Source organism: Drosophila navojoa, chromosome 4 (genome assembly GCF_054131105.1).
Source record: "Drosophila navojoa isolate 15081-1374.11 chromosome 4, UAZ_NAV_1.0, whole genome shotgun sequence".
In the NCBI taxonomy this organism is placed as follows: Eukaryota; Metazoa; Arthropoda; class Insecta; order Diptera; family Drosophilidae; genus Drosophila; species Drosophila navojoa.
In genome coordinates this window covers 13,176,279-13,193,751 of record NC_142892.1, presented here as the reverse complement: position 1 = coordinate 13,193,751, position 17,473 = coordinate 13,176,279, and the positions used below count along the sequence as shown (strand labels likewise).

General features: G+C 44.2%; 4 protein-coding genes across 7 annotated transcripts; all 4 read right to left on the bottom strand.

Moving 5' to 3' along the window:
* Window positions 1-670: 670 nt before the first annotated feature.
* melt (ventricular zone expressed PH domain-containing protein melted) lies at window positions 671-9,558 on the bottom strand. Of its 3 annotated transcripts, none has more exons than XM_018100505.3 (10): window positions 9,477-9,558; window positions 4,572-4,725; window positions 4,259-4,510; window positions 3,381-4,197; window positions 2,530-3,317; window positions 2,224-2,467; window positions 1,909-2,075; window positions 1,711-1,839; window positions 1,358-1,639; window positions 671-1,298 (listed from the first exon to the last, which is right to left on the bottom strand). In XM_018100505.3, exons 2-10 carry the CDS (start codon window positions 4,674-4,676, stop codon window positions 1,041-1,043), a joined length of 3,042 nt encoding a protein of 1,013 aa, XP_017955994.1. In that variant the 5' UTR covers window positions 4,677-4,725; window positions 9,477-9,558; the 3' UTR covers window positions 671-1,040. The 3 variants fall into 3 exon arrangements, with proteins under 3 accessions (XP_017955994.1, XP_017955996.1, XP_017955995.1); XM_018100507.3 differs by having other exon boundaries at window positions 1,909-2,057; XM_018100506.3 differs by lacking the exon at window positions 9,477-9,558 and adding an exon at window positions 8,536-9,096.
* Window positions 9,559-11,206: 1,648 nt separating this feature from the next.
* On the bottom strand, window positions 11,207-12,611 carry Acbp2 (Acyl-CoA binding protein 2). 2 transcript variants are annotated; one of them, XM_018100531.3, is made up of 3 exons: window positions 12,460-12,611; window positions 11,729-11,761; window positions 11,207-11,601 (listed from the first exon to the last, which is right to left on the bottom strand). In XM_018100531.3, the coding sequence occupies exons 2-3, from the start codon at window positions 11,741-11,743 to the stop codon at window positions 11,353-11,355; spliced, it is 264 nt and encodes an 87-aa protein (XP_017956020.1). In that variant the 5' UTR covers window positions 11,744-11,761; window positions 12,460-12,611; the 3' UTR covers window positions 11,207-11,352. The 2 variants fall into 2 exon arrangements, with proteins under 2 accessions (XP_017956020.1, XP_017956019.1); XM_018100530.3 differs by having other exon boundaries at window positions 12,464-12,578.
* Window positions 12,612-13,777: 1,166 nt separating this feature from the next.
* On the bottom strand, window positions 13,778-14,394 carry Acbp6 (Acyl-CoA binding protein 6). Its single transcript, XM_018100529.3, has 2 exons — window positions 14,218-14,394; window positions 13,778-14,152 (listed from the first exon to the last, which is right to left on the bottom strand). Exons 1-2 carry the CDS (start codon window positions 14,224-14,226, stop codon window positions 13,913-13,915), a joined length of 249 nt encoding a protein of 82 aa, XP_017956018.1. The 5' UTR covers window positions 14,227-14,394; the 3' UTR covers window positions 13,778-13,912.
* An 805-nt stretch (window positions 14,395-15,199) lies between these two features.
* On the bottom strand, window positions 15,200-17,464 carry BBS1 (Bardet-Biedl syndrome 1). Its single transcript, XM_018100510.3, has 4 exons — window positions 16,951-17,464; window positions 16,649-16,884; window positions 15,759-16,593; window positions 15,200-15,705 (listed from the first exon to the last, which is right to left on the bottom strand). Exons 1-4 carry the CDS (start codon window positions 17,228-17,230, stop codon window positions 15,236-15,238), a joined length of 1,821 nt encoding a protein of 606 aa, XP_017955999.1. The 5' UTR covers window positions 17,231-17,464; the 3' UTR covers window positions 15,200-15,235.
* Between the last annotated feature and the right edge of the window lie 9 nt (window positions 17,465-17,473).

Here is a 17,473-nt window from a genome sequence, read left to right as displayed (position 1 = left end):
TTATTTGCCACAAATGCATTTGAGGGGTGCATATATAAATATACTTAAATAGATTTACATGGGTGTTTGTCCTGATTGATTGACTGACTGACTAATTGATCGATGCTCAGCCTAAGTGTTAGGAGCTAAATGAATAACATTTTTAGAAAAATTTAACTCGACGAGCTTTGGCAAACGGTGAACTACATGTTAAGCAAAGCTGTTGGCAAAGTTTATAAAAAATCGGAAATTTACAGACATATGCTTAGCTATCTGGTCACTTGAGTTCAATGATCCGTGGCTTAACTCATGCAGCAATTTTAGTTTATAAATTTACGTTTAATATAAAAAGAAATCCCAAAAGTGTATTATAGAAAAATATTAAATAGAAATTGCAAAATTGAATATGATTGGCTTTTATTGCTTATTTTATCTGCGGAAATAAAAATATATAAAGGACAAAGTGATTTCTAGAAGATGCTTGCGAGAAATGTGTCCATCATTTCCGGCTGGACTTAGTTGTTGACGCTGCTGAGATTATACTTTATCTTATTGGGTCTAAGTCGTTTAGCCTCTTGGAAATTAGCTAATACTCCTAACAATATTTCACCCATAATCTATACATCTGATATATTGATAATCCCGCTAGTTTGATAATAAAAATAAATCCAATTTAATAAGTTTTTGTTTCGATAGAAAGATGTTTTTTTGTTTGTATAATACATGTACAATAAATAAGCATAAACTAAATGTAAAAAAAATCAACTACTTTCGTAAAAACAATTTCGCAAAATTTTTGAAAAATCCCTTGAAATGGTAGGTACTAATTGCTAGATAAGTCTATAAGTATGGGCATAAATACGTTCATATATATATAACATGTATTCGTATATAGTATAGGTATATGCATATGTATATGTATATATATAGACAGCTATATGTTGCGGCCGCCGCATTTTGTCTTTTATGTGTTTTGTTTGTGGTCTTTACAATTACAGATAATCTCACAATGTAGGTTCAGGTTGCGATTGGGTTCGGGGGGGATTGGGTTTCGTGGCAAGCTAGAAGGAGGGCTTGCTGCTGCCAATGCTGCGGGCGGGCAGGCTGTTCGTCTTCACAGTGGGATTGTCGCGCGCCTGCGAGTGGGCAACGACAATGCTGAGGCACTGCACCCACTCCTCGGCATTCTTGCCGTCCTTGGGCTTGAGTATTAGGGTCTGATCGGCAGTAAAGATCTCAAATGCCTTGGGTATGTTGCGAGCGCCACGCGAAACCTTCACGGAGCGTATTTGATTGACATCGATGCTTTCGCCGCCGCTCTAGAAAATGTTAGAGATTCTATGAAAAATCTATTCAGAGGATCTGTATGCACACTTACGGATCCCTTGCAGGAGAGATGTGCGCCGGAGAGCGTAAAGTAGCGCGTGCGCCAGCGCCTAAACAGTCGCCACTTGCCCTTCTTCTCCTTGAGCTGGCCCTCGATCATGGGCTGATTGCTGCCATTGAGGAAGCCAACCGCCTTGTCCGGATGATTGCACAGGAAGCAGCCCCACTGATACTCCAGCTCATTGCAGTTGGGATTCGACTTGTCCGTCTTGGACACTTCGAAGACATCCAGAAAGCCCGAGTGACGCAGCTCGTTCACAAGAATCTCCCGGTCCTGCAAGGAAAAGACCAAAGGAGTAGTGCAATTAGCAGGAGAAGCTTTGTTGGCCATATATAAATATTCACCTTGACCTGGGGAAATTGACTGGTGACCAGTTCGGTGAAGCTGCGATTCTCGCACTTGAGTATCTGCCAGATGTTCTTCAGATTGCTGATGCCCGGCTCACGAGTGCTGAGCACGCACTTCTCCTTCACCTGAAGAGGGAAGAGAAGGAATTCCCATTCAGTTTGCTTCCTTCAAGATCATTGCCGGGTCAAACTTACAAAATGGCGCACTTGAAAATCAAGAAAGATCAGGTGTATCCAGGTTTTGGGGTTGCGCGTGCGCATCGTGAAGCACGTCTTGGAGTACAGGCAATGCGGACCACGAATCTGGCAGGCGAAGTGCAGCTTCGCCACCTTCTTGCGACGCTCTGCAAATTCATTAGAAACTGTGTGATGTGTATGTGTGTGTGTGTGAGTGTGAGTGTGAGTGTGTGAGAGAGTGGGTTAAGTGGAATATGTGTAGAGCGAGAGAGAGAGAGAGAGAGACAGATCAGTAAAGAGCAGTGAGAGAGAGCCAGAGCAGGAGGAACCTACCCTCGATGCTGCAGCGTGTGGGCGGCGGCAAATGCTGTGAGACCTCGTCCATATATGACTTAATCGAGACAAAGTTCTTTTCGCAGAACTGCTGCACGGGATCGCGCATGATCTGGTACGGCTCGAAGGTGCTCATGCGCTGATCCATCACGCTGTTGGCATTGAGCAGAGTGCGGCTGGTGTTGTCGCTGCGCCTGGGCGCCACATTCGTCGTGGTTGTGGGACCCGAGACAATCACCTCGCTCTGCAACGGATCAAAGCAAAAGGTAACCCAAGGGAAATCTCAGATATTTCCACTATACTTACATTTCCATTCACGGGCAGCTTCATGACAGACTTGGCATTGCCGTTGCTGGACGATGGCGGCACAGCTGGCGACGCATGATGCACGGAGACGGCGTTCTGCGACTGCTGCACCGCGGCTGTGGATGCAGCCACCGATGGTGGTATGGAGATGGAGCCCACGGACTGGTTCAGTGCGTCCGTGCTGTACTTCATCAGCACCGAGCTGGAGTTGAGCAGCGTGGAGGGGCCCTGCGAGTGCGGGCGCACCTTGGACGGCGACGTGGTCACGGTCACTCCGCCCGAGGTCACGGGAATGCCGTGCTTGTTGTGTCCAGTGATGATCACATCGTTGCTTAAGGGCGGCACAGGCGTGACCGGCGGATTGGCCGGCGACGTTGGCTGCTTGGGCATGGCACCTGTCTGCACGATCACATTGCCATTGGAGCTGCCGCCGGGCTGCTGATTGATTTGTGAGTTGCTCAGCCGCGTCATGCTCTTGTGCAGGCCGCCGACCGAGCCGCTGGCCACGTTGAGGCGCGTGACGCTCCTGTGGGTGTTGCTCGCCGGATGCAGGCGGCCAGTGCTGCGCGAGTCGCCCAGCTTCACGCGCCTCGTGTAGCCTGTGTGCGGAGGCGTGGGCGTGGGCGTGTGCATGGCAACGGGCGCAGCTGCCGCGGGTGCTGCTGCTGCTGCTGCGGCCGTCGTGGGCGCAGGCGCTGCACTGGGCGTGGGCATGGCATTAACGGAGCTTGGCTGCTGAACAATATTGTTGTTGCTGCTGCTGCTCGGGGGCGTGGCAGTTGGAGCAGCTGTAAAGAAATGCATAAAGTGAAAATGGGTGCAACTGCTGCTGGCTGAGCCATGCCACGTACCTGGCTTGATCTGCGTGCTGGTGCTGGCGCTGGGGCTGGGGCCGGGGGTGGAGCTGCTGTTGAGGCTGACAATGGTGACGCCGCCAGAGATCTTGTTGCCCACATCGTGCTGCGAGCTGAGCGCAGCGTTCTTCTGTCGCACACAGGCAAGCACCTTGTCCGTGAAGAGCACCGGATAGGCGGAGCACAGGCGCGTCGCCTCCTGCTGCAGCAGCGCCTGGGCGGGCAGGTGCTCCAGCACAAAGTCCAGAGCCTGCTGTGCCGTCTCCTTGCTGCCAATGCCCGCGGTGGTCAGTATCTGGGCGCAGAGTGTGACCGTGCTGGGATTGGCCTTGGCCGCCTGGCGCAGCTGCTCGAAGTGCTCGACCAGCAGATGGGGCGCATGCTGCGCCAGCTTGAGCAGGATCTGCATGGTGATGTTGGAGGTGTCGCTGTCCTGCAGGAAGTTGCACAGCTGCGGCACACACGACTCCAGCACCGCCGGCGACTTCTGCACAATGAGCAGATACAGCTGGAAGACAGCCATGCGCTCCTGGGCGTCGCACTGCGGCAACAGTGGGATGAGCTGCGGCGCATGCGGCGTCACCGTCTCCGGCGAGACCTCGTACACCTGCGAGAGCACGCGCAGCAGGCCGTAGTTACCAGCTAGAATGGAGTCCATGATGGGCTCCATGATGTCTATCAGCAAGTAGGCGTAGTCAATGGCAGCCAGGGACAGATAGCTGGCCAGGTTGCGGGACAGCTCCTTGTTGCCCTTGGGCAGGAACTGCACGGCAATGGGCAGCGCTATCTTCATCAGTTCTTTTTTATCATAGTTCTGCAAAGGTTCAGAAACAGGGTCAGCCGAGGGTGTCCAGGGTGAGTCGAGGAGTACGTACCAGGAATATGCTGGATATTATGTCAGCGGCGATCTTGGCATGCGGCGGCTCCTCCTTGGTGGCAGCCACTGGCTGCAGGTTCCACAGCAAGCAGGTCTTCAGCAAATCCACCAGGGCTGCGCAGTAGCGCTCCGCGCTGCGTGTCTCCCGGATGCAGGAGAGCACACGCGTCACGCAGATCTCCACCACGCTCTGATCATTGTTGTTCTTCACGTAATCCGCGTGCGAGATGATCGGATTTATTTCACAGAGCTGCAGGTGAGAGACATGAGTTCAATTCGGTATCCAGCGAGCATCATGTGGGGCCACTTACCACCTCCGTGATGTCGTTGACAATGTCCGCATCGGGCACCGAGAACAGATCTCCCGCTCTCGACAAATCGCGCTTGGCGAGCACTTTCGTAAACAGTTCGTGCATCTCGTGGCCTCGGGCTGCCTTGGTCTAGTCGATCATTTCCTTGGGCAGGCTGCAATGGAATCGGACACAGAGTTGGACATTAGTGCGTGCTGTCTGGGCTGCTATGCTCATTTTGCCCGCTGCCATTTTCATTGCCATCTCTGCGTTTGGCAGCGTGCCCAGAGTTCAGGCGCCGCTCGCAGCGATTTTTTATCTTCTTTCTTATCGCCAAGGCAAATGCAATTGGCGGAGCGAAGGGTGCCTAAGCAGCCAACTCAGATGCAGCCATCAGCAGAAATTTCTCCACTTGACTAAATATTTGTTGCACTCTCTCTCTCTCTCTTTTCCCGATTCGCTTTGGCATTTCCAGCCTGGCGTCTGGGCTGCATTCACGTCTGTTGGCTTATATAAATAGATATATGTATATAGATATAGATAGATGTGTATATATAGATGCGCGACTCTGGCCAGCGAATACTTGTTGCATTGTCTCCATGCGAAGTGAACTCGCCAAAAAAAACAAAAATATAACAAAATATCCACTTGGCGCTCTCCCTCGCTATACGATCAACTTTATTGACTAAAATTCTAGCGAAAACCCATAAATGATATTGAACAACTGCACTTGCCCGTAGCTGCTTATCAGCATTTGGACTTTATCAGCGGCTGGCTTTATAGGCATTGTAACTGACCTTTTAGTGGGCTTTCAGGGGAGAAACGGAAAGCCTGAAACTTTAGACATGTTTATTAAGTATGACAAATACATTCGATTTCAACACACTTGAAAGATGTCTTATTGGTCAAGGTTAACGGTACAGTTAAACAGATGTACACACACACACACATACATACACATATGTATATATATATTTATATGCATTTGTATATTCAACTGATTTTTGCACATGCAGCAATTCTGAAGAAGGTAATGAAATACGCTGCTGCTGCTTTTGAATGTTTGTGTTGCTGTTTCGTATGTGGGGATTCCCTGGGAGTGTTTTGAAACAGTCTGAGACAAAGATAGAGATAGAGAGAGAGAGAGAGAGAGAGAGAGCGCGCACACTGGGTCTTTTCAAAACACATGCCAACTGTTGTTTGCTCGGAGCTATCGGAGCAGACCACTCGACGGCTGTCACGACTGCTGATTGTTGGCCAAGTACATCACATACGGCTGCGGAATGCACTTTCTGCTGCGCGGCGAATTAGATTTTGATTAGATGCGCAAAATTCCACAGTCGTGGGGATTAAGACTTTAAGCCTTAACACGGCTCACACAATGGAATTTGCTTTGTGGGCGCGCTGAAAAGCTGCACAACATGATTGACGCAGTCTCGGTCTCCCTCTCTCTCTCTCTCTCTCTCTCTTTCTCTGAACCTCTGTGTTTGTGTCTGTCTTTGGCCATCAAGGAAGCGACGCCAACGCGCTGCGGATTATTAAATTTTCAAATAAAAACCAAAAGTTGCATAATCCATAGACGCCTGGGCAGCCAGGCAGCCAGTCACGCAGTCAGTCAAGCCAAATAGCTCTCTCTCTCTCTCTCTCTCTCTTTCTCTTTCTCTGCACGCGAATTGCAGACACAGACAGCGACAATCGGGACGGACATTTGCTTCCTGGAAACCGGGACAGCCGCAGCACTTTGGCTGCTGTTGTTGTTGTTGTTGTTGTTGTTGCTGGTGTTGCTGTTTTTGTTATTTATGGCTCATTCGCGCTCAGGTTGCAGCAAAGAAACTGGTTAAAAAATAAATAAAGAGGCAGCAACAAGTCGCAGCAACAACAACAACAACTTTGCGCGCGCTCGAAAGAAAATTAAAAGAGAAATAGAAATACACCTATATAGACATACACACACACATACATACACATACATATATATGAGCATAAGTAATGGATGATGATGATGGCGTTGGCTAAAACATAAACCGAAACCGGTGCGGCAGGTTAATACACAAGCCCAGCCAGCCAGGCAGACAGACAGACAGATAGCCAGCCAGCTAGCTGGCCAGTCGGCTCGTACAAACACAAATACACAGAGACGAGGCGAAACGGATCTCGTAGTCAAGAGAGAAGGCAGCAGCCACAATAGCAACAACAACAACACCAACAGCAACAACAACAAGACATAGATCACTGGACACAAACAATTCTCAAGTTTTCGAGCCAAAATGACAGAGTTCAAATTGGCTCAAATGAGAAGCGTAGCCGTTGACATTTATGGTCCACACGCAAATGACTTAATTTGCATCTGAAAGCCAGTTGGTGAGTAAGAGAGAGAGAGAGAGAGAGAGAGAGAGGAGGGATGGTGGAGAATAGAAACTCAAGCTGACAAGCAGGGCCGACTGCTCAGCGAAGTGACAAGGTTTATAGCTATGCATGCCACGCCTGCCACACCCCCAGCCGCAGTTGCAGTATCACATTCAAATACTCGATATACGGTGCGTATACGTATTGCAATGGCAATGGCATTATTTTGATAGCGACTCGCATTGCGTGCAAGGCAAGTGTCTTGTTCTTGTTTGCGCATTCCTGGTCACAGTTATTTGCAGTTGTTGCTGTTGTTGCAAATACCTGGCCTTAGGGAGCGTCAAGTGTCGTGCGGCTGCCCAGGTTGCAAGTTGCATGCGGCATGCGGCATGTGGCATGCTGCAGTCTCCATCAGTATCGGTCATAGCTTAAGTTTTGTTCTGCTCTAAGCTTCACTTGTGCTTGTTGTTGTTGCTGCTGCTGCTGTTGCCATTGTTGTTGTTTTGCCTGGCTGAAACAAGTTTCTTGGTCTGACTATGGTTTATGTCTAGCCTACGTTACGCAGGCGCAGGCGACATTCGTTGCAGCAGCTGGGCTCAGTCAATAGATCTTTACAGATAAATAAGCTTAGATTTAATAACTGTTAAAAAGATTGTCCTTCTATGCAACTCTCATGTGCTTTCATCCGCGTCGTGCATTGTTGATTAGTATCAGATTAACAAGTTGGCAAAGCAATCGAATTTATAGGTACATATAGCGATGATGCTATCTATCTACATATATGTGCTGTACTTATACATGAATTTCTATATATACCTTTCTTTATAGTATAAATCTCATAGAATTTCCCCTCTCAGTCTCCATCTACCCCATTCACACGTTGCCACTTGAATATGTTTAAGCATTACTCCAAGCCAAGTTTATTTACACTTTTACCTTTAATCATACATATATCTCTCTAGAGCCGTCTACCTAGCTGAATCATCTCGTCTACCTACACTCACAGCTTCCCATACAAATTTGCTGAGCAAATTTATGAAGCCGCAGCGTGAGAAACCAAATAAAATGAAATTAGCAGAAATAAAATAAAAAGCCGAAACCAAATTTATGCTAAGCCCTCAGTTGGTGTTTTTACGCAAATATACTTTTTGATATACATATGTATGTATGTGTACATACACATTATACATACGTAAATACAACATCAACATGGTAATCGGAGCCAGACACAAGCTAAGCAAAGGATAGGTAACCGAAGTGGTTTATAGGGGCTACTTGGGGGTTGCGGGGCGCGAACGTGTTGAAAAATGAGCGGCGCGTGAAACTTATTAATGAAAAGAGCCGCAAATGAAATGCTGCGAATTAGCGCTACAACAACAACAGCAACAACTAAAACAACAAATCACAGCGCATATGCGAAATACAAGGAAAACAAAGAAACAGAAGGAGCAAGAGAAAAGAAAACGAGGTGTAGAGCCAAGTCCTAAAAATACAAAACGCTTTTGGCACATCTACTCGAAAGGGCGCTTTTAATTAGCTGCTGGCCAGGCCATTGGAACAGGTAGATAAGCTGGGCTAAGTCAGCTAGTCGAGCTGCGATCAGTTGGTAGCTGGCTATAACGGTAAACGTTGGACTTACCAAAATTGCATACTCTGTTGTAGCAACACACACGCACACACACACACATATGTACATGTCAGTGTGTATGTCAATGTGTACACATGTGTGTGTGTGTGTGTGTGTGTGGCCCAGGCAGACACAGCTGGTTCATATCAGGGAGTTGAAACTGGTCGCAAAGCCGAGACTGAACACAGCGCCAAACCAGACACACGTTCTCGCTCACACACACACAGACACACACACACACATACAGACAGTCAGTCACTCTCTCGCTCACTCACTCACTCACTGGCTGGCTTGCTCTATGCTCCGCTTAGGAGGGGAAAGGGGAGGTTGTGCAGCAATAAAAAACACTTGAAAAGGCACGAAAAAGGTAGACGACGACGCTGACTGCGGTTGTTGTTGTTGTTGTTGTTGTTGTTGCTGCTGCTGCTGCTGTTGGTGGTGAGCTGTCGGCCAAGTCAGCCGCACAGCCGCCGTTGCGCCGTTATTGTTGTTGTTGTTGTTGTTGGCTTTTGGGTGTAGTTCAATATGAATTTTATTGTTGCTGCTGCTGCTGCTGCTGGAGCTGCCGATAAAGCACAAAATTCAGCATTGCTGTTAACAATATATGTATGTATATTTGTGCGGCATACATACATTTTATATATTTAATTTGTCTACTTATTTATGCAAAGCAACTATAATTTAAAATATAAAAAACTTAAGCAAAAATTGTTTTGTTTTCGTTGATATCTTTTGTTATTTTTAACACAGTTTTTGCGCTTTCCGTTCTTTTTTGCCACAATGCTTTATATCGCGTTGCCTTCTTTTCTTCTTTTGTATTTTTGCTAATCACATTTTGTTAACACACACACCGACGCCGACACACACGCACACGCATGCACACAGACGCACACAATTGCAGAGAAAGAGAGAGAGAGAGAGAGATAGAGAGAGGGTAAACACTGCAGACTAACCGACGGCTCATGCGCGCTGGCCAAGTCCAAGCAAACGCGTTTAGGCCAAAACGTAGACTGAACAGCCAGCACCAGTTGCCAGTTGCCCATAGCTGCCGAACGAGCCACTTCTCTCTCTCTCTCTCTCTCTCGCATGCACACACTCTCTTTCCTTCCGCGCGCTCTCTCTCTCTCGCTGGTTGCCCTCCTTCCACTCTCGCGCTCTTGTGGCTAGCGATCTCTGCGCTGGTTTCGCTCGTGCCCACACATTTATCACGGTTTACTTATGCGCTTTTCATTCATAAACAAAAAGCGCAGCCCGCATTGTTGTTGTTGTTGTTTTGCTCGCGTTCTGCTGTCTGACTCTCACCTGTGCTCACCTGTTGAGCAGCCGGCACAAGCAGCAGCATGTTGCCAGCAGCAATTACAGCTCTTGCTATCGGTCATTTTCTTTTTGAATTCCTAACGACTTTTCGACAGAGTTGCTGCGCCGCACGACAGATGTTTGGAAAGTTGTGCAAAAATAGAAAAAAATATTTTAATTGCGATTTGCTAATTGAAAAGGTAAGTTTAGCAACTTTCGTATGGTGCGAATATTTAAGTGAGATGCATATACACTTAGTATAGCTGCCCACACATTTACTTTAATTTTTTTTTAAATATTTGCAAGCAGTATAAATAATCTAAAAATATTCCAATATTAATTTTATTAGATTTTCTTTTATGTAAATATAAATATATATGAATATATAAATATATATATAAAAATAAAAAAATATAGTAAATATTATGTTGAATACAGGCATACCATTTTACTAAACAAATATAAATAAAATATTTTAAAAGTTTATCTGGTTTAATTTAATGTTCGATTTGATTTGTAAAACATTTTATTATATTCACTTGGACTTTTGGCCAAGCTTTCAAAGCTTTCTGGCCCACAGTCCAATGGTTAAATATACATATACATATATACATACATATACATGTATGTATCTCTATTTAGCATAGGCAAGCCCTGCGCTACCTTAATTAATTTAATAAAATTATTTAATTATTTTAGTTTTAGCAAATAAATATAGTTGTTTGCTTAAAGTGTTATTATGTTTATTTCATAGTTATTAAAATTTAAATATTTTCTTAAATTTATTTATTTATTATTTAATTTTTGCCTGCCTTTCATAGTTATTAAAATTTAAATATTTTCTTAAATTTTTTTATTTATTATTTAATTTTTGCCTGCACTAGAATTACATTTTCTCCCACCCCGGAAGTTACACTAATACGTTTTACTAATATTTAGCTTTTCTCTCGTCGTTGCATGTGTTCTCTGCATAACGTAGCGCCGTAACTCTGTAAACACTTCAATATTTAGGAAATGGAAACAGAGTAAATCCATTATTTGCTTCAGCTTTGCACCTTTGCACCTTTGCAACTTTGCTCGCTGCACTCTGCAGTAACTAAAGCGTCAAGGTCGTTCGCACAACAACGAATACACCTTAATTTTCGGCGAGCCTATTAACAGTTAGGCGCTAATGGGAAGTCGAGCGTGCAAAGAACGAATTGCATTATTAGCTAAAAAATACGTATTCTGATTCGTATTCGTATTCGCATTCGCATTCGTATTCGCAGCTCGGACTCATTGCCCGGCCGACATTTGAATTTGTTTATTTGCCTTGCAAATAACCAACGGCCCAGCGTACTAAGCCAACAGAGTGTATTGCACTTTGGGCAATGGGCAGGGCAAGTCGTTTCGTTGTGTGTACAAAAGTTAGTAATCAAGTTTTATTAGGCATTAAGAAGATCTTGTTCCGTATTATCTACAATTTGTGTATAAATAGATTTAGTCTCTCTGGTCGTTGTGTAAAATCAATTTAGTTTGGCTCTGGACTAGAGCTTAGGCATACTTGGCCACCAGACCCTCGACGAAGGCAATGTACTCCTTCTGTGCCGTCTCAGTGGACTTGCCCTTCTGCTTGCTCCAGGCCTCCCACTTGGCCTTGCCCTTCAGGTCCAGGAGGCCGGGCTTGCTGGTCTCATTGTCGCCAACGGTGGCCTGCTTGAAGAGGGCATACAGTTCGAGGAACTCATCGTCGCTGGGACGCTTGGTCAGCGTCTTCACCTTCTCGGCGGCTGCATTGAATTGCTGCAAAAGAGTTAACAGTTATTATACGATTACCCCAGCATGTTGATAAGCCATGGACTTATCGCAGAACAACTGCGATAAGATAAATAACATACAACATCACCATAAATTATTTCCTGCCACTTACCTCAGTGAGGGACATTTCGATTTAGATTGTAATCTGCAAGTAACAAATTAAGCATGTTTAATATATTATGACGCAACATAAATTATAAATGTGACAATGAACTTGATGGGGAGCTACGGCGACGGCGACGAATACGGCTGCTGCTGCTGCTGCTGTTGTTATTGTTGTTGTTGTTGTTGTTGCTGCCACTACTGTTGCTCTGGTTGATGACATGACAAAACCAGTTCGCTGATCATCATTAATTGAAGGGCCTCACAATAAAAGACCACCGCCAAATTGTCTGGGGAGATGAACTTTGGCATCTATCGCATGTTTTTGAGAACAGCAGCACTTAGGAGAGACATAACTTTCACCACGCAGCCGACGCAGGCAGCAGCGTAATAAAAATAGAAATTCATTTATGAAAATTATTGCGGTAGCTAAAAGAGATACAAATGTATCTAACGGACACATCAGCAGCAGCAGCAGCGACAGCAGCGACAGCAGCAGCACAGTAATTGCAAATTTTTGGTGTCATAGAATCCCGCCAGAAATGGAATTTGGGCGTGGATCGAGTACGTGCGAATCATATATTATTGCTCATCGGCCAATATAATCACTTTGCCGCTATCTGGCCATGAGCTTTTTCTGATTGTTGATTGCCACATGTGTAAATTGTTGTTTCTTGTAATATATGTATTTTGATAACGTGTTCAGGCACACGTCGAGTTTTGAATGTTGGGCTCACGCACTTACGCTGGCTTTTGCTGTCTGGGCGGTCTCAGAACTCGGCACTGTCTGAATCCGAATCTCGATTTGACTTTCAATTTAAATGATTCCGCGCTGCTCACGATCGTCGGCGACATCGTGCCAAAGCTCTCGACAAATCGTGAAACTGAGAGCGTCCACTATTTCGCCTCATGGCAATACATTCTGAATGGGCAATAGGCGAGCTGTTGAAAGTTTCGCTCGGCTAGCGTAGCTTTGAGCTGCACTGGATTAAGATTTTCGGATGTGGATGTCGTTTTAATCATATCATCAGCTGGGTGCGAAGTGCGGTCCGCATCTAATCGCAACTGCAGCTAAAAATATATAAAATATTATATAAATTTTCCAGTGGAGTCACGACTTTTCAGTATTACTTCTAATCAGTTCTAAACACCTGAAGATTACTCGGCATATATACAATTTAATTGCTCTGCTTATTCATTTGGACACGTATGTAATTATGAATTGGACAAATTGCAATTCCACATACTTTGGTTGATTATCTGCCCTGTACAGTCCGTATAGTTCTAGAAAACTTGATTGGAAGTTGGTCATTTTTGATTGATTAATTATTAAATTGTAAATTATAATTCTGTTTAGTGTATATGTTTATACATATGTACATACATATGTAATAATCTCAATAAATGCATTCATTTATTATTTATATAGAAACAAACTTTCAGCAAAACCTTGCATTACAAAAGAAACGTAAACAATATTAGATGGAATGCTCTTCGGCTTAAAGGTAACAATCTATGAAAACCGGATTAGTATAGGGTATCGTATTTTTATTTGAAAACTGGAAAAGCTTTTCGCTATGAAGGCAAGCTCTTACAGTCGGTTCCTATATGCAAATTCGTATTTTTAAATGTAGCATACTTTTAGGCACTCGAATTTATTAATTGGGTTTAAGTGAAGCTAATTTATACGAATCATTATTTTAATACTGTATATTCAAAATATATATATGTATATATATATTCAATTAAACATATTCTATATCTTCTTTGAGCTTAATTTTAATTTACTCAAATTTCTACATCAGTATCTGTAGCGGAAGTACGTTCTTGAAATGATTAATGTTGCTTGTCTGTTTTTTCGTTGATTGTTGGAATTAGATAGCAAACTGCTATCATGACGTGACATCCTAAACAAATTCATCATTTTATGTGTATTTATGATTATTACACACATATATTTAAAAAGAAAATATGCTCAAGTCCATAAACATTAAAATTTAATGATTTGAACATGTTTCAAATTTTGCCGAAAATAATTTAACAGTAATTAAACAACAAAATTTCTTTTTAAATGCTTACGGGTTTATTAGCGTTTATATAAAAATAGTATAAATACATTTGATTAACAAGGACATTAGTGGCATAAATAAAATATAAATTTGCGAGCTATTGCAGGGTTCTTTAAATGCACTTTCTACTCGTATTTGGCGGCATACTTCTTGTACACCTCGATGTAGTGGGCTTTGGCGTCCTCCAGAGTCAGACCAGCCTTGCTCTTCCAGGCGTTGTAGCGAGCCTTCTGCTCCTCATCCTCTGGCTCCTCAATGTTGCAATCGCCAACTGTGGCCTGCTTGTAGTAGCCATAGAATTCCAGGAAATCCTCCTTGGTTAAAGTCTTGCTGAAGTTCTTTGCCTTCTCGACGATTTCCTCAAACTGCAGCGCAAAGTAGGAAAGAGTTATCCTCCTGATTTACTCGTATTATTTATATTTTAACTTACGTTCACCATGTTGGCTGTTTGCTTGTCTGTCTGTTGTGTCGGGTTAACGAAAACAAATTGTGGTTGCTTGTCCCAACTCGTAGTTATATATACGATAGCCCGAAACCTAAAAGCCAATTTTTGTAGTTGGTTAATCTTATCAAAACAGGAGACTGACTCCCGTCCCCTGCTACCTAAAAAAATAGACACACTCAGGCACATACATCATATTGTTTGATTGCCTATGCTGATTGGGTCACGCTGAGTCAATAATGAATAGAACTCGTACGAATTTGCACTTGCAGTTTGCCCGAAATAATATTGACAATACATATACGAATAATCGCAATCATAGCGCTAAGTATAGAGATATACATGGAGTCACCTTATGCACTGGAGTGATAAGATTAGCATGAATATTTTATGAGTGTTCATCGAATATGTTTTATCACATATTTGTACATATATAAAACAAGTCAATACTGTCAGCAACTGAAGATAAACTTGACTACCTAATTAATGCTGGCTATGGCGCACAGTTCACAGCCAAGTAATTTTGATTTAAGTTTGAATGATTCATGCCCAGACTTATCTTAGATCGGACAAACACTAACGGCGCCCACCTATCGTACTTTTCCACAATATTAATTAATATAAAACCCAACAGGAAATAGCCTATACTAAGCAGATTTCCGCTAAATTCAAAGTAATTCAATGACATTGCTAGACCAGATTATTGTAAGTCTATATCGTTTAAGTTAAGCAACATTCCACACTTCCACTCTCCAAGCAGTTCTCTAAGCAGCCCACAGACAGAGTTCTTGGAGTTATATGGACTCTTCAAGCAGGCCACCATTGGAGATGTCAACATCGATAAGCCCGGATTATTCGATTTAAGGAGCAAGGTCTACGAGAAGTATGCGCCCAAATATGCCTGAATGATGAAGGGCATTAGCAACAATTCTTATTTGATAGGCAAATAAATTTAGTAACTTACCCGAAATAACAAATTGCAATTGACTTAATTATAGAACAACATTTAGAATGCTGCTTCCGATTGTGGCATGGCCACGACGGCAGCTATAAGTGGCTTCGACTGACCCGCCTTCATCAGCATAACACGAATCTGAGAATTGTCGGGCGTCAAAGTCGCTGGTGGCAGCTTGTCCATTGCATCCAGCACAGCCATCACCTCAAAGTCTACGCGCAGTGGTATGCCAGGCAGAACGCTGGGCAGCCTGGCCACGGACTGTTGTATTGTATAATGACGTCGATCCGCATGCAGAAGTATAGCAAGATTTGAGGCCATCTTATACGTGGACAGATTCTGCACGGTGAGGTAGAGTCGAAAAGCGGGTCCACTTCCGCACACCTCGGCGGCTACTTTTACGGGTGCATGCGTTAGATCACCTGAAATGGTGCTCTCTGAGGAGTTAATAGCATCTATTGTGGCACGCGCAGCTGTGTGGCGCAGTCGCCACAGCTCCATCTGAAAGCTGCCGTAGCTAGCTGCATTAAGGCAGAAATTATAAATAGTTTGCTCAAATATCCACGCAACTTACATTTGGCCTGTTGTTTCTCTCGCGCCGCTTGCTCTACGAATATGGAACTCTTCTTTGACTTGTCCAGTATGGTGGCATCTCCAATCTTTCGCGGCACCGCCAACCCTTTTTTTGTTAGTGCGGCTGTGGACGTGTCCGGCTCAAATCGTGTTATGCGTCGCAATATCTTTATGATTATTTCGCCACTTTCCGTGATCAGTGTGAGCACATGATCCTCCATTCCCATACGTCCATATAGCATGCCCGCCACAGTCTCTGGGACCACGAATTCATCCACCATATAGCGATTCAAATAGAAGGCCACCTTTCCACCTTGAAGGGCGACGGCTACCAGGGTGACGCCCAGGTGGGTTAGCGGTAGGGGCAAAATGCAGACCGGCGCCGATTCCAAATGCAGCTGATAAAGCTGTTTGCCTCGTTTCGAACAGCACATATAGCGATGCTCCATGGTGGTTATAACGATTGTCTGATCAATGGGCAGTAGGAGCAGGCCAGTCAATGGGGTGGATAGCTTGAAAATCTCCTGACCCTCGGTGCTGGACTTGCGCAGCAGGTAAACTCCGCCATTCCGCGTGCCTACCACAATAGAGAAGTCTGCCTCGTAGGTGCCATGTACCGAAATAAGACTTGGCACAGCTGTCTCATAGTTGCAAATAGTTGATTGATATATTAAATTGAAGCCCTGCGGCTCCAGCACATATACGTAGCCCGTGTCTGTGCCCAGAACCAAATGTGAAGGGGGACTCATGTTGCTGGAAACTCGCTTCACACAACACATGGCCACAATATTACCGGTTCGACCCACAACCGAATCCTTGTGAGTGCTGATAAATTCCTAGAGAGAAGTTAAGTTGCTTTAATATTATTTAATTTGGAAACATTTCTCTTACAGCACGCTCTTCCTCCGTTAATTGCAGCAGTCGTTGCGTTTTTCGCGACAGTTTGGCATGGTCCACATCCTTGAGCAACTGTAGCAGCCCTTCATGAGTCTCCGGTTTCATCACAGGTAATTTGCGCCACACCTCCAACTCCAATTCATCTGCATCCGTGGCTGGTATTGTGTATTTAAAGAAGGGCTTTAAATGCCTATAGAACAACACGGAATCAGCAATGGCCACAGCAATGACTGTTTAATAAAAAAATGAATAGTTATATAAAGTTTATATGAACTGCTAAAGCCTAAAATGCTCACCCGGCGTTTTAGGTTCTGTTTCATCTGTATAGAGACTTTCAATTGCAGTTGGTATGCCAGGTAGCGGCTGCTCATGCTTTAGTGTTAATCCACGAAACACTTTCAGCTTCGCACTGGGCTCCTCGTCATCTTCTAGAGAAATGTCAGCTACTAGAAGCCGCACGTAACCATCGCATTGCACGTCACTGAGTGTCATGCAACTGGATAAAGTCGAACTGAGTTTGGGGGTGTCTTCCTCGATGTCCACATGCAGCCAATTCGATGCCGAAGATGTTGCCATTATATAAAACCTATTTTTTCTCTATTTTAAAAATAACACGTTAATAAAAACAAGACGTTGGAAAAACTAGAGTATAATGATTTGTTTTGGTTTTTCCTCCATAGCAACGGTTTGTTTTTAAATTGCGCCAATGCTGCTTATCGATTATGAAAAAATATCGGCAAATGCCAGTAACAACGAACACATACAAGTGTAATCGAAAAATGTTCATTTGTTAAGAAACAATAGAAATTGGCAGAAAAT

Coding starts and splice junctions, on each gene's coding strand:
- BBS1 (XM_018100510.3), bottom strand. CDS start 17,230: ATGGCAACATCTTCGGCATCGAATTGGCTGCATGTGGACATCGAGGAA. Junction 16,594..16,648: donor TAACGGAGGAAGAGCGTGCT/GTAAGAGAAATG, acceptor ACTTCTCTCTAG/GAATTTATCAGCACTCACAA. Junction 15,706..15,758: donor AGAGAAACAACAGGCCAAAT/GTAAGTTGCGTG, acceptor GCCTTAATGCAG/CTAGCTACGGCAGCTTTCAG.
- melt (XM_018100505.3), bottom strand. CDS start 4,676: ATGCACGAACTGTTTACGAAAGTGCTCGCCAAGCGCGATTTGTCGAGA. Junction 4,198..4,258: donor TAATATCCAGCATATTCCTG/GTACGTACTCCT, acceptor GAACCTTTGCAG/AACTATGATAAAAAAGAACT. Junction 2,468..2,529: donor AGCTGCCCGTGAATGGAAAT/GTAAGTATAGTG, acceptor GATCCGTTGCAG/AGCGAGGTGATTGTCTCGGG.